This window comes from Zeus faber, assembly GCF_960531495.2.
Source record: "Zeus faber genome assembly, chromosome: 9".
In the NCBI taxonomy this organism is placed as follows: domain Eukaryota; kingdom Metazoa; phylum Chordata; class Actinopteri; order Zeiformes; family Zeidae; genus Zeus; species Zeus faber.
The window spans coordinates 11,368,043-11,381,111 of record NC_137197.1 but is presented as its reverse complement, the minus strand read 5'-3'; the positions used below and the strand labels follow the sequence as shown (position 1 = coordinate 11,381,111).

Sequence of the window (13,069 nt, the reverse complement as noted above, 5' to 3'; positions counted from 1 at the left end):
AGATTGACACTCTAGTAGAGGAGTATTGCATGGGTTGGGGTGGGGGTCGGGAGGGGGGTTGGGGAAATTAATCTTGGCTCTCCAAGCGATGCAATGGAACAAGCTGGCCATTGACTAAATGAAGCATCTTATTTGTCCATTACTCCGGTGGAATTTCAGCCGGAGCGGTCGATCGATTAATCCACCAATCGATTAATCAATCAATCGATTAATCGGTCAGTCCGTCAGTCAGAGGCTGCGCTTCCAAGCCGGTGGCCGAACCATTGGTCCCCCCGCCCCTGTCGGTGTCGCTCTCTTCCCTGTCCTCCTCATAGCACAGCAGGGGGTCCCCGGGGGACAGCAGGGGGTCCATGTTGGGGTAGGCCTTGGGCTCCGGGGTGAGGACGGAGAGCTGGGGCAGCAGCGGGCCCTCCTTCAGTTTGGCCGCCAGCTCCTTGGCGCTGCACGACGGCGTGTTGGTCTCGTAGATGTCGTGGAAGTTGTTGTAGTCCACCTCGTAGAAGCCCTTCTCCAGCGAGAGCACGGGCGTGAAGCGGTAGCCCCACAGCACCTCGGTGTCCAGGTAGGAGCTCCGCGCCTGGCACGTCATCCCTGCCGCACGGAGATGGGTGGACACACACACACACACACACACACACACACACACACACACACACACACACACACACACCGCAAACACACATGTCGCAAAACACAAACAAACGCGCATGCGGGCACATGGTATACAAAAATAACAGATGTATACACCCACACAAACACATAACATGCACACGGTCTCAAGGCAAACAGCGCATTTTGCAGCAGATTCCAAATTGAGTAGGTTAACACACACACACACACACACACACACACACACACACACACACACACACACACACACACACACACACACACACACACACACACACACACACACACACACACACACACACACACACAGAAGACAGATGGAAAGGGGTGTTGGAAGAAAGACAGAAAAAAAGTTAATTATTTACAAAAATAGGGCCACCGCGGCCCTCGGTCGATAGCGGTCCGAGTTGCCGCTGTAACAAACGGCCATCGTTAAAGAAAAGGCACTGTGAGCTCCACGCCACGTACTGAAACCTCAGCGTTATTATTACTTTCATTTCTGTGGCTTTCTCTATCATTTCTCTCGCTTTCCAAGAGTGTGAAGGTGGATGTTTTTTTCCCTGTGTGGTTCAGAGGGACTAAACCCAATCCGATCTTTCTTCTCCTTGTTCTTCTTGTTGTTCCTTCACATTAATTCGCATCCAATCACAGCTTATTCTCTCCGAAAAATAATTCACTTTATGTTGACGGAAAACAACTAGCTGGGCTATAGCTTATCCTCTTTGGAGGCTGCACATCAATAAAGCAACGCCGTGCCTCCCAGTCATACCTCCAGCACTATTATAATAAACCTTAATACCATTCAAGTCGTTACGTGTTTTCACTGTTCCAATATCTATCCATCAAAACTTAGAAGTGTGTCCTTTTTGAGGGCAAAAAAGGCATTCAGGAATTTGTCCATGCAGGTGTCACTCCCTCATTTTTTCCTCATCCGTCCCACTCTCTAACGGTGTTGACTATTCCGGGGCTTTCAGGCATATAAAAGCCAATGCACCTTGCACAGGAGCGGCCAGTTTCACCTCGCGGCATTAACTAGCCAGTCAAAGTGTCAGAATCAAAGCAACTGTATAACATCCTGGATCTGTTTTTTTTAAATGCAAGAGTGAGAGGTGTAGGGGAGCTAGTGGCAAGTGTCTTCCTCGCCATAAAAAGAAAAAAAAAGAAAAATACAAGTGACCGGCTATCTAGCACCTCAAGGCCAGGGAGCTCCGGGCTATTTCTAGACGGCTGCACTGATGGTAGGCATAAGGGCTTTCTGCTTAGACATTAACCTAGATGATGATAATAATAATAATAATAATAATAATAATAATAATTATTATTATTATTATTATTATTATTATTATTATTATTATTGTTATAAATATAGCTGCAGGCAGCAATACGCAGGGTCTAGCTTAGTCGTGTTTCAGTAGATACGAATTACAGTTTTCAGAGTTCCAGTAAAACACACCATTACTTGGTATTGACACCAATTACAAATTCTTGAGTTCCCATGGAACGTAGCATCAGTTTGTGCTTTTGCTCATCTCATCAGCATTACTACTCCATCAAGTTAATTTCTCACAGTTTCCAGGCTAGACCCCTGGTAATAATAATAATAATAATAATAATAATAATAATAATAATAATAATAATAATAATAATAATTACATATTATTAATTTGACTTTAAAACCTCCTAATTTGGACAACAATAATCTGAATAATCTAAAATAATTCTGTTAATGACAGTTGTTGATATACTGCAACTGCAACTAATCATAGAAAAAAACAAGTTGCTTCTTTGATATTCAAAAGGGGCATTCTGTGTCCTTAAGAAAATATTTTATGTCAGCAGAGATCTGAGGCACATTTATCATCATCCGTGTCCTCGCGTCAAGGACAAAATAGCAGGTTCTGCGGGAAGTGAAATCATCAACCTCCCACTCCGTAATTGCTAGGTTCGGTGTGCAAACGCTGTGGGTGTGCGTGAGGAAATAATGTTGACAGTAATTTTCAAAGCCCTGGCTCGCTGTTTTTTTATGATGAGAACCACAGGGCAGATAGTCAGGGGAGTGTGAATAAATAAATAAATTAACAAATAAATGAACAAACAAACAAAGAAACAAACAAACAAATAAATAAATAAATCTAAAAATAAAAAAGATGATGTCAGGCCATTAGGGAGAAGAATGAAGCCATTTCACCACCCAGTTGTCTGTCACTTTCTAAAATTCCTTCTCTGAAGGAAGAGATGATGCAGCCAGTCATATTTTATCTCATAGATCAGCTCTGTTGGCCTGTGTGATCCGATGACAACAGCGGATTTGGATTTTTCTCATTTGGGGTTGAGCTTATGTGATCAATTGTTGAATAATCTGTAGGATAATGCCTGCTTTTCCTTTCTTCCTTTACAAGAGAAGGAATGAGCTTTACCATGGACCGCTGTTTTTGTGCTGGGCTGTCAAAGCCTGTACATAAGATCCCTGATTTGGCAACGGGCACATCCCCCAAGCCTGTACATTATTTACCCATTCATATAAAACCCATTACAGATTTATTAAAGGGCATAATGAATACATGATCATGACAAGTTAACTGGCACTGGCACTCTGCTCAATCAGACCTGGTCAATAGATTAGATTTTTAAGAACAGGTGAAAATTCTCATTTCCTTAAAATACGGACGCCCCATGCCACGCTAAAAAGTCGCCGACAACGGTCCCCGTCAATGGTGAATTATCATTCCGCCCATGTGTCAAACGCAGTACTTGTTTGTAATATACACAAAGTCCACCAGAATCAATATCATTAGCCACGAGAAGGCCATATATTTCCCCCGAGTCCATCGACTCGCTTGCTTTGGATGAATATCATCTGATGCTACAACTCCCGCCAGGTCGGCAGGAAGCCTCTCTGCTAATCCCCGGGGCGGGAAAACCTTGGGACCGCGGATCTATAAGTCTCTTTAGTATAATGATGCTGAGGTAGAGGAAGTAGGGGCCACAAAACACTGTGTGTGTCGTGGCGTCGGGGGCGGACAGATTTGTTCACCGTTCGCTGGCTAGAGATTGTGACGCCATAAAGCCCCGCATGCCGGGGTCTCTGCTGGTCGAGCGTAAGGCGATTTAATGCCTGAGTCAAGCATCCAACGGTGTGAGCAGCGAGCACGATGACTACTGGTGCTTTGTGTGTGTGTGTGTGTGTGTGGGTGGGTGGGGGGCTTAGATAAATAGAGTAGAAATGTTCACATGCATGAAAATCTGCGGTTGTTTGCCTTCAAGGGCTGTATGGTTGCTGGAAAAATATGAACGAAGGAGAGGATGAAGGAAAAAGTGGAAGCGTTGAGGACATGGCTGCAAAATGTTGCTTATGCTGCGGGTTGTCTTCTTCGTTCATATCCGGGTAAAATATGATGATGTGCAAAAAAAAAAAAAAAAAATATATATATATATATATATATATATATATATAATGCATTGTATTTAAAATGAGCGCATGGTAATCAGTCATTGAAAAAAGGCCAATAAACAATGCAGCCTGGGCATGTTTACCTGAGCTAGCCAATACCCCACTGGGAAAAACATACTAGGACAGCAAACAAGCAATTAGCCGCGGATGCATTCTGGAAAACGGTCTTTATTCTCCATGATACATAGGAATCAATCAATATTCCTTACGTGGCTTTCAATGGATAGCGCAACACGAGCAGGGCACCTCACAAATGGAAAGCCTTTGAAAATCTCTCAGAAGCCACTGAGCTCGGAGGACATCTTGTTGATCTTGTGACCCCCTTTCCTCGATTTGAATTGAAACGTTTCCTCGCAGAAATTCAATTGTCCCTTAATAATAGTTTTAGATCTGGGGGAGGATGTTTTGTTTTGTCGAGCCGTCCCGAGGGAGCCTATACCTACAGAATTAGCTCAGAGCGCTCTGAGCCTTTTAATACAAACACGGACCTGCAGTTCATTCGTTTTGGAACAAACAATATCAAAGTGACAGGTTTGTTGTCCAAACAGAGGAAATTAGGGTGGCAGTATGTATAGTATGTATAGAGAAACTCCTAAAGAGAGAATGTCACTCACGGCACCTGCAGTATCCCCATTAAGCTGGCACTATAAACTTTTTTTTGATCTCTTCATTGACGTCATTGTACTATTCAGCCAACAGCACCTTGTTGTGGTAGTTTCCCTGAGAACTCTTGTGGCAACAAATGACGTTGATCACTTCCCTCTCCTCCTCCCCCAATTGTCTCACTGTCTATCCATTGACACACTACCTCATCCCATCCATCCATCCATCCATCCATCCCTCAAACCCCCCTCTCCGTTCGTACCTGTAGCCTCCACCATGCCCTCCAGGATGACGACGATCTCGAACTCCTCCTTCTCCATTTGGGCCTGCGACATCTCCCAGAAGGGGCTCTTCTCGTTGATCTCGTGGGAGATGATGAGCGGGGACACCAGGAACAGCCGATCGTCCCCCGTGTCGAAGCCGATGTTGATGTCCGTCTGGTTGAGCGGGATGAACTCTCCCTCCTTGGTCTGCTGCGAGCGGATCAGCTTGGCGCGGATCGACGCCTCCACGATGTGAGAGTTCCTCAGGTCCCCTACGCGGAACATCAGGCACATCTTGTTGTCCCGCACCGAGATCACGGCCTTGTGCGAGAACATGAGGGTCTCGGCCCGGTTCTTTGGCTGTGAGATCTTGACAAACATGCATCCCACCATCATGGCATTGACAATGGAGCCCAAGATGGCCTGCACCAGCAGCAAAATAATACCTTCCGGACATTTCTCTGTGATGACCCGGTAGCCATAGCCTATGGTGGTCTCTGTCTCTATGGAGAAGAGGAAGGCCGAGACAAAACTGTTGAGGTTCTCGACGCAGGGGGTCCAGCCCTCCTCGTCGGCGTGCACCAAATCTCCGCGGATGAGCGCAATCAGCCACCACAGCAAGCCAAAGAACAGCCAGTTGACCACGTACACCAAGGTGAAGATCAGCAAGCTCAGACGCCAGCGTAGGTCCACCAGCGTCGTGAACAGGTCGCTGAGGTAGCGGTATGTCTCTTGCACGTTGCCGTGGTGGACGTTGCACTTGCCGTCCTTTTGCACGTACCGCTGGCGTGGCTTTTTGACCGGGTCTGAAATCAGGTGGGTGCGCTCCGTCGAGATCTGAGCCTCCCGTAAGTGTTTGGGAAGCTTCTTCACCTGCGCAGAGGGAAGAGGACATCAAAAGATGGCAAGCAGGGCCGTTTTAGCAAATTTATCTATGATTTTATGGTACTCGTAAATGTTGATTTCGCTATATTTCTCTTTCATGCTCCGTTGACCCCTTTGATCTCTTCCAGGAAGTTGTTTGGGAGCGATTTTATTCTACCTTTGGACATTACCGTAAACATTATTTAAGGATTTTATTTCCACCGGTGGAAATACAGCAACAGCCAGATCACGCTGCCCGGAATCAAATAAAAATAAGGGCTGTCATAGAGTCGCTGCGCGGCGTCACCCCAGACTGGCACTTGGTAGGCTGTGCGTGTGTCTGTGTGTTATGCAGAGTGATAGAGAGAGGAGAGTGACAGAAAGAGAGAGAGAGAGGGAGAGGGAGAGAGAGAGAGGGCAAGGACAGAATGAGGACAGAAGGACACGCAGGTCTCGGTGCGTGTTGGCCGGGCTCCAGCCAGGCGATCTGGCTCCGCAGCTGTGCCTCAGCCTTCCTTCGACTCCCCTGTGCTCCTGCCCCCGTCCCCTATGGAACATTGGCAGGCCTGGATAGGAAAAGGAACGGGAACAGATCCTCTCTACCTCCCCCCCCACCCGTGGCCCAGCAGGCTCCCACACAAGACAGACATATGCCCAGACACACATTCCCTCCCCCCTTCTTTTGCACACAGTAGAAGGTAGAAAGTCGTTCAAAGACATTCGAAGGACACCGGCGGCCGTCTTCCACGAAAAACACGAAAAAACAATCGGTCAAGTTCAGCACATGATGCCTTTTTTTCCCGAACCGGTCAAGGGCACAGAGCGCTGACACTTTGTCTCGGGTTGTTAAAATCTCAGAGTTGTTAAATGAAAAAAGAGAATTGTGTTGTGAGGGAGATGAGACTCTTGCCCTCTGGATCTCGCGGCGCTTAATCGGACACCTGGGGTCCGGCTCTCTCCGGGGGCGACATTGGTCGAGACGGAAAGGTCTCATCCTGGCGGAGTTGCTTCTTTCCCTCTCCAAGTGCGGACGCTAAAGGACGGGACGCCCAAGATGCCCCGATACCTTTGATCGGGAAGAAACTGGATAAGGAACCGGTGGCGCTGTGAGCATCAATTTGACGCGCGTTATAAAGTTTCGTTGGAGCGCTGCCCGCGATTGACATACTTCTTTCACCGCTTCCAACGCTTCCACTTTCTAAGCGCATTAGACGAGAATCGCACGTACAGTATCGCATTTGCCGTGATGGATTCCTATTGATTGCTCGCGGGAGCCTGCGGTAATAAGAGGATGAAGGTGAGAAATTAAAAGACAACGTGCATGGATTAGTATAGTAATTAGCCGCGCAATGACAATGCATCGACACAATGTCAGCAGGCTCAGCTAGTGCCCAGTGTGACCAGAAAGCACTTCTTTTGATTTAAAGCACCCGATATATTGATGATCCTTGTACCGTTTCTTATTTTTTCCGCCCTAACTATGATGTATAGCTGCTGGCTTTGGATGGGGAAAAGAGGGGAGCCGCTCATTTTCTCACTTGATGTTTTCAAAGAAGTGGCTAATGGAGTGATAGATTAAGTCGTCACCTGAAACGCAGCTCAATCCTCGGCCCCCCCGCGGTCAATACGATCCCTGGGGCCACTGCTCCATAAACAAATTCATTAGCTTTTCCTCTGTGTCAGTGGTAAGTGGCAGTGGGCTTTTTCCCCATTTAGCTTTCCTGAGCACACTTAGTTAGAGAGGAGAAGATCTATTGAGCTTGGGAACCAGGAAAGAAAAAAAACAAAAAACTATTCCACCACTGGGAGACAAGAGGGAGTGTCTTCAGGGCTGTCCTGACCGTGACATTTTAGTCGACAATTAATTGTTGTACAAATAATAATTTCATTGCCTTTTTTTTTTTAAATGGGACTATCATAGTATTTAATAGGCCTGCAATAGTGACACAATACACACAATACATAGACCTCATGAAGAAGACTCTCCCTCTTGAGAGATAAATCAAGTATTTGGAGTTGGATTGAAGTTGGATTGTTCCGATTATTGGAACATCACGAATCATATTTTTCTCTCAATTTCTTTCTTTCTTTCCTTCTTTCTTTCTTCACCCATCTTCGGCCCAAAAAGGTCATTTTATTTCCCTCTCTGTTGCTGCTGTTTACCTGTCCGGGTGTCACTCCTATCTCCATGTCGCGGTCCATCAGGACATGAGAATCTCCTGCCATCCTCAGCTGAAGCTCAACACCTGTCGAGAGAACATTTTGAGTGTTATTTGAATTCCGACACTCTTTTTAGAACAAAAAAATAACAAAGGAAAAAAAAACCAATTTGTACTGAGTAGACGCCTTCTACTATCTATAAATGCAGCTGCTTAATAAGCTCATTTGACCAGCTGACAACAGTACAAGCAATAATGGTTAAACTCAATGGTTAAAAGTCACGTAGGATAAATCCATACCGATCAATCCAGACCGATCAACCCATACTGTATTGACAAATACAGTAAACAGCAAGACCCATTATTTTCTATGCACCATGGAAAAAAATCAGCCAATATGTCAATATTTGCCTTTTAGTCTGATATAGGAGAGACATCCTACATTAGTTTACCCACAGCGGTTTAATATATATATTTATATATACACAGTATATGTATGTTCAAATATAACCTCTGTGGGTTATAACCGCTGTGGGTAAACTAATGTTAGAATAAGGTAGCTGTCACCTTTGGGACATGACCCGGTGCACCCCCTGTTTGCTAATTCGCCTGTAGAACGAGGCTGCCTCAGCTGCTTCCATTTTGACTTCGTCATACCCCCAGAGGGGGAGGCACATCATTGTCAGTCACCTCAGCCACACACATATCCATGAACACACACACACACACACACACACACACACACACACACACACACACACACACACACACACACACACACATACACAGAAACACACACATTCGCAAACTACACTTCCTTCCTCACACAGTCACGCTGATAGACAGACACACACATTCACACACTTTACCACACACACACACACACACACACACACACACACACACACACACACACACACACACACACACACACACACACCCACACGCACATACACAGACACACACACATTCGCAAACAATGCCTCCTTCCTCACACAGTCACACTGATAGACAGACACACACATACAGTCTGTGCACACATTCACACACTTAACCACACACATAGACACACAAACATACATACACACACTCACACACACACACACACACACACACACACACACACACCACACACACACACACATTCTCAAACTACGCCTCCTTCTTCACACAGTCACCCTCATAGACAGACACACATACAGTGTTGTGCACACATTCACACACTTTACCACACACTTTACCACACACATACATACACACACACACACACACACACACACACACACACACACACACACACACACACACACACACACACACACACGCACACACACAGGCATACATACACATGAATGTTGACATCCTCCTTTAAAACGCAGCCTTTGCTGATTTTTTAGAACCAGTTGGGAGTGGGAAGGTCAGAGATGTTTGTTTGCCTCGTCTCGCCTTCACAGATACCTCGACATCCCATTTTATTTAGAAAGATTTCTTAATCCCAATATGGAGATCGGTTGACACAATTCTTCCTTTGTGGATTTATTTTTAGTTGAGACGTTGAAATGCCTGTGGTGGCGACAGTCTAAAATATACCTGATCTCGTTAAAAAAAAAAAAAAAGAAAAGAAAGAAAAGCATTTCAAGTAGTATTTCTCTACTCCGAAACCGCTCTTTTAAAACATCAATTGCGTGCGAGAGAGGCTCAAACCGACAGGGGAGGGAGAGAAAAAAAAAAGAAAAGAAAAAGAAGCACATTTTCAATGTCTCCTGACTGTCGTGGGATTTAATAACAGCCACCGCTGCAGTTTACGGGGGGTGGGGGGGGTGTACTGATAAGGGCCTAATATTAGCTGCAATCTTACTAAAACACCTTTTGAGCTCCAAAGATGCTATTAACTTATAGAGCCCCCAGGACGGCCTTTGAAAACCATCTATTTTCAACAAAAAAACTCCTCAAGTACGATAAGAGAGAAACTGCAACTTCCCCCGCCTCAGCCCTGCGCGATTGTTGACAAGCAAAGGAATGGGTTAGGGAGGGGGATGAGGCGGGGCCGGGTGGGGCGGGGCGGGGCGGGGCGGGGCGGGCAGGGGTAGGAAATGCAAAGCAGGGCCCGGATCAGTGGCGGGGTCCGCGTCATAAATAGCATCCGCACAGGAATCCGCTGTTGACATTGACGGTCCAAAGCAAAGGGCAGGGGGACGTGACGGGCATCCGAGCCCAGGAAGCCGACGGACGACCAGGACAGAACGAGCTCTGGCGAAGAAAGGTGGCGACACATACGTGAGAGGTGTTTCCAGCGGTGATGAAAAGTTCGGCTCTTTTTTGGAGATTCGGAAATTCTTTCACGGGGTGACTCGTTAAAGAGAAAAAAAAAACCCGATTTGTTCAATTCGTCCGATTCTTTTCCACGTTTAGTTCATCCTCTGTAATTATTTGCTGTTTTTCGAGTTGAGGATTAACTCTCTCTCTCTCTCTCTCTCTCTCGACTGCTCACTGAGTGACTCGCGACTCTCGGCTCTTTTGGCTGACGGATTGAGAGTCTAGTCATCTGAAAGTTTTGTTCGCCACGGACGCCTCATTCGCGAGTCCTGCATCACCAGTTTCACCAGGGGTTGCTGAGTCATTTTTGGGGGCCCACACACACACACACACACACACACACACACACACACACACACACACACACACACACACACACACACACACACACACACACACCACCACCACAGCTCTGTGTTTATTTCAGTAAAGCCCTTCTGATTGCAGCGGCTCTTCACTCGACGAGCCCAAACGAGAGGTGTTCCGACATGGGCGCGGGTCCGTGGTGTTTTTATCTCGACACTTGGAGAGGGTAACAAGCATTTATCTTGTTACCAGGGGGAGTGACAGGACGCCCGGGTTGAACGGCGTGCTTGTACCCTGATAACGGCACGCCACTCATCTGTTGTGCTCGAAGCAAAGCAATGCGAATCCAAGCCAAGCACACGCTACACGGCGAGAGGGGAGAGAAGCCGCTCCCCGGGGGGAAATCGGCAGTGTGAGCGCGGCGGATGCGCCGCGTCACGTACAGGCGGCGCAGGTGGCGCAGAGTGAAACAGCGGCAAGGCTTAGCTCCCGACGATATCTGTGGCTGCTGTGGCGGACTTTGACCAAAACCCATTCACAAAACTTCCGAAATCGAAATGATGTGCAACCTAGCCGGTCCGGGGAGGGGGACGGGGTTCCCGTGAATCATTACCATGTCATGAACGCGGCCAGGGGAGCTACATCCCGCCGCTCATCCCACCCGCACACGCACCCACGCCACGCCCTTCCCCGCCCCTGAAATTACCGCCCGTGTCTCTTTTTACTGGAGGAGCGGCTCGACGGGATAACTTGGCAGCGTTTCATTCAGGAGGATTACCCTTTCCTCCGCATTATCGCCATATCGTATCCCCTTCCCGCCTATTGTACCCTGGTGGGGAAACATGCTCCGCGCTCTCTAGAGCCAAAGCGGCGTGCTTGTTTTCCATTGTCGGGCGAAAAATATTTTGAGAGTCGTCCGTCCCGCCCACCCGCCCCCGGTGCTACTTGTAAACTCAATGAAACACGTTATCAGACACATTCGATGCAGAGGGGAGCTCTGAATATGACCTCACGTCTAATCACGTCAAAGCTCATCTCGTGGATGAGCCCCCAGCCGCCCCCAAAATGTTGAGTTGCGAGCTGCTTTGTCGGCGGTGTACTGAGCTTGAGCTTGAGGAGTGAGGGCGATAAAGTTGCGAGTTCTGCAGTAAGCGATGGTTTACAACACAACGCAAACTCGGCCATTACCGCTCGCTCATCCATGGATCTCGGGTTCGGAGCTTGCAGTTTTCTGCTGGAAATTACAATTCTGTGCAGTCATCAAAACCCCCGAAATACGCCTGACGCAGGGAGGAGGAAGGAGGTGGCAGATGGGGTGCGAAGATGATGAATGAATAGATGGATAGATAGATAGATAGATAGATAGATAGATAGATAGATAGATAGATGGATAGATAGATAGATAGATAGATAGATGGATAGATAGATAGATAGATAGATAGATAGATAGATAGATAGATAGATAGATAGATAGATAGATAGATAGATAGATAGATAGATAGATAGATAGATAGATAGATAGATAGATAGATAGATAGATAGATAGATAGATAGATAGATAGATAGATAGATAGATAAATAGACAGATGGATAGATCAGTTCATGCTGTGGAGACATTCTTTGCTTCCCTTCTCCATCTCTCTCTGTCTCTCTCTCTCTCTCTCTCTCTCTCTCTTTGAGTGAAAGCAAAGAGTCATGGTTACTGGCCCCGTCATAAGTGTGTGTCCCAGCCTGCAACTGGCTTACGAAATAGCATGACCATTCCGCCCCTATCTCCGCTCACTTATGACACTTTGAGGTCGGCCGGGGCAAATGACTAAAAACGTCTCCAGCCAATTTGGCTCTAGGCCCAGATACAGTGTACTTATACACACACACACACACACACACACACACACACACACACACACACACACACATGCACGATCACATACAAACACACGCACACATACACATAGGCATATAAATAAACAATATATACTGTATTTATCCCATGTACCCTGCAGTACATGCACATGGTTCACCTTCACTCGGGTGACTTTGCTGCACTGGGACGTCCGACTCACCGCGGAGGAACAATTTGCCTAATAAAATGACAATGTCAAAACCTCTACTCTCACTCTCTGTCTCTCTCTCTTTGTCTCTCTCTCTCTCCCTCTCTCCACGCCCCCCTCTCCCACCCCTCTCCCTCTCTCATACAGTTTCTGACAGTCACGTATCTTCCACAGAGACACACACACACACACAGACACACACACACACATCCTGAGTGGGAACCACATCTTTTTCACCTCCCAAGCTCCTCCCATCACACTCCGCACTGAGATAAGTGCCCTGAAAAAAGAAAAGAGGGAGGGAGAAAGAGAGCTGATAACGGGGGGGCTCGGCGGCGGTGTTGAGTGCGGCCCGATTGGATTATAACGCGACACGTACGGGGAGCCGAGCGGCGCCCACACCGGTCACTGCGGAGGAGAGCG

The 13,069-nt window shown here is 47.0% G+C and overlaps 1 protein-coding gene across 1 annotated transcript; it reads right to left on the bottom strand.

Annotated features, from left to right (window-relative positions):
- Nucleotides 1–208: 208 nt before the first annotated feature.
- kcnj5 (potassium inwardly rectifying channel subfamily J member 5) lies at nt 209–8,037 on the bottom strand (the record flags this gene model as incomplete). The annotated part of the gene is made up of 3 exons (XM_080006587.1): nt 209–591; nt 4,947–5,820; nt 7,975–8,037. The coding sequence occupies 3 exons, from the start codon at nt 8,035–8,037 to the stop codon at nt 209–211; spliced, it is 1,320 nt and encodes a 439-aa protein (XP_079862713.1).
- Between the last annotated feature and the right edge of the window lie 5,032 nt (nt 8,038–13,069).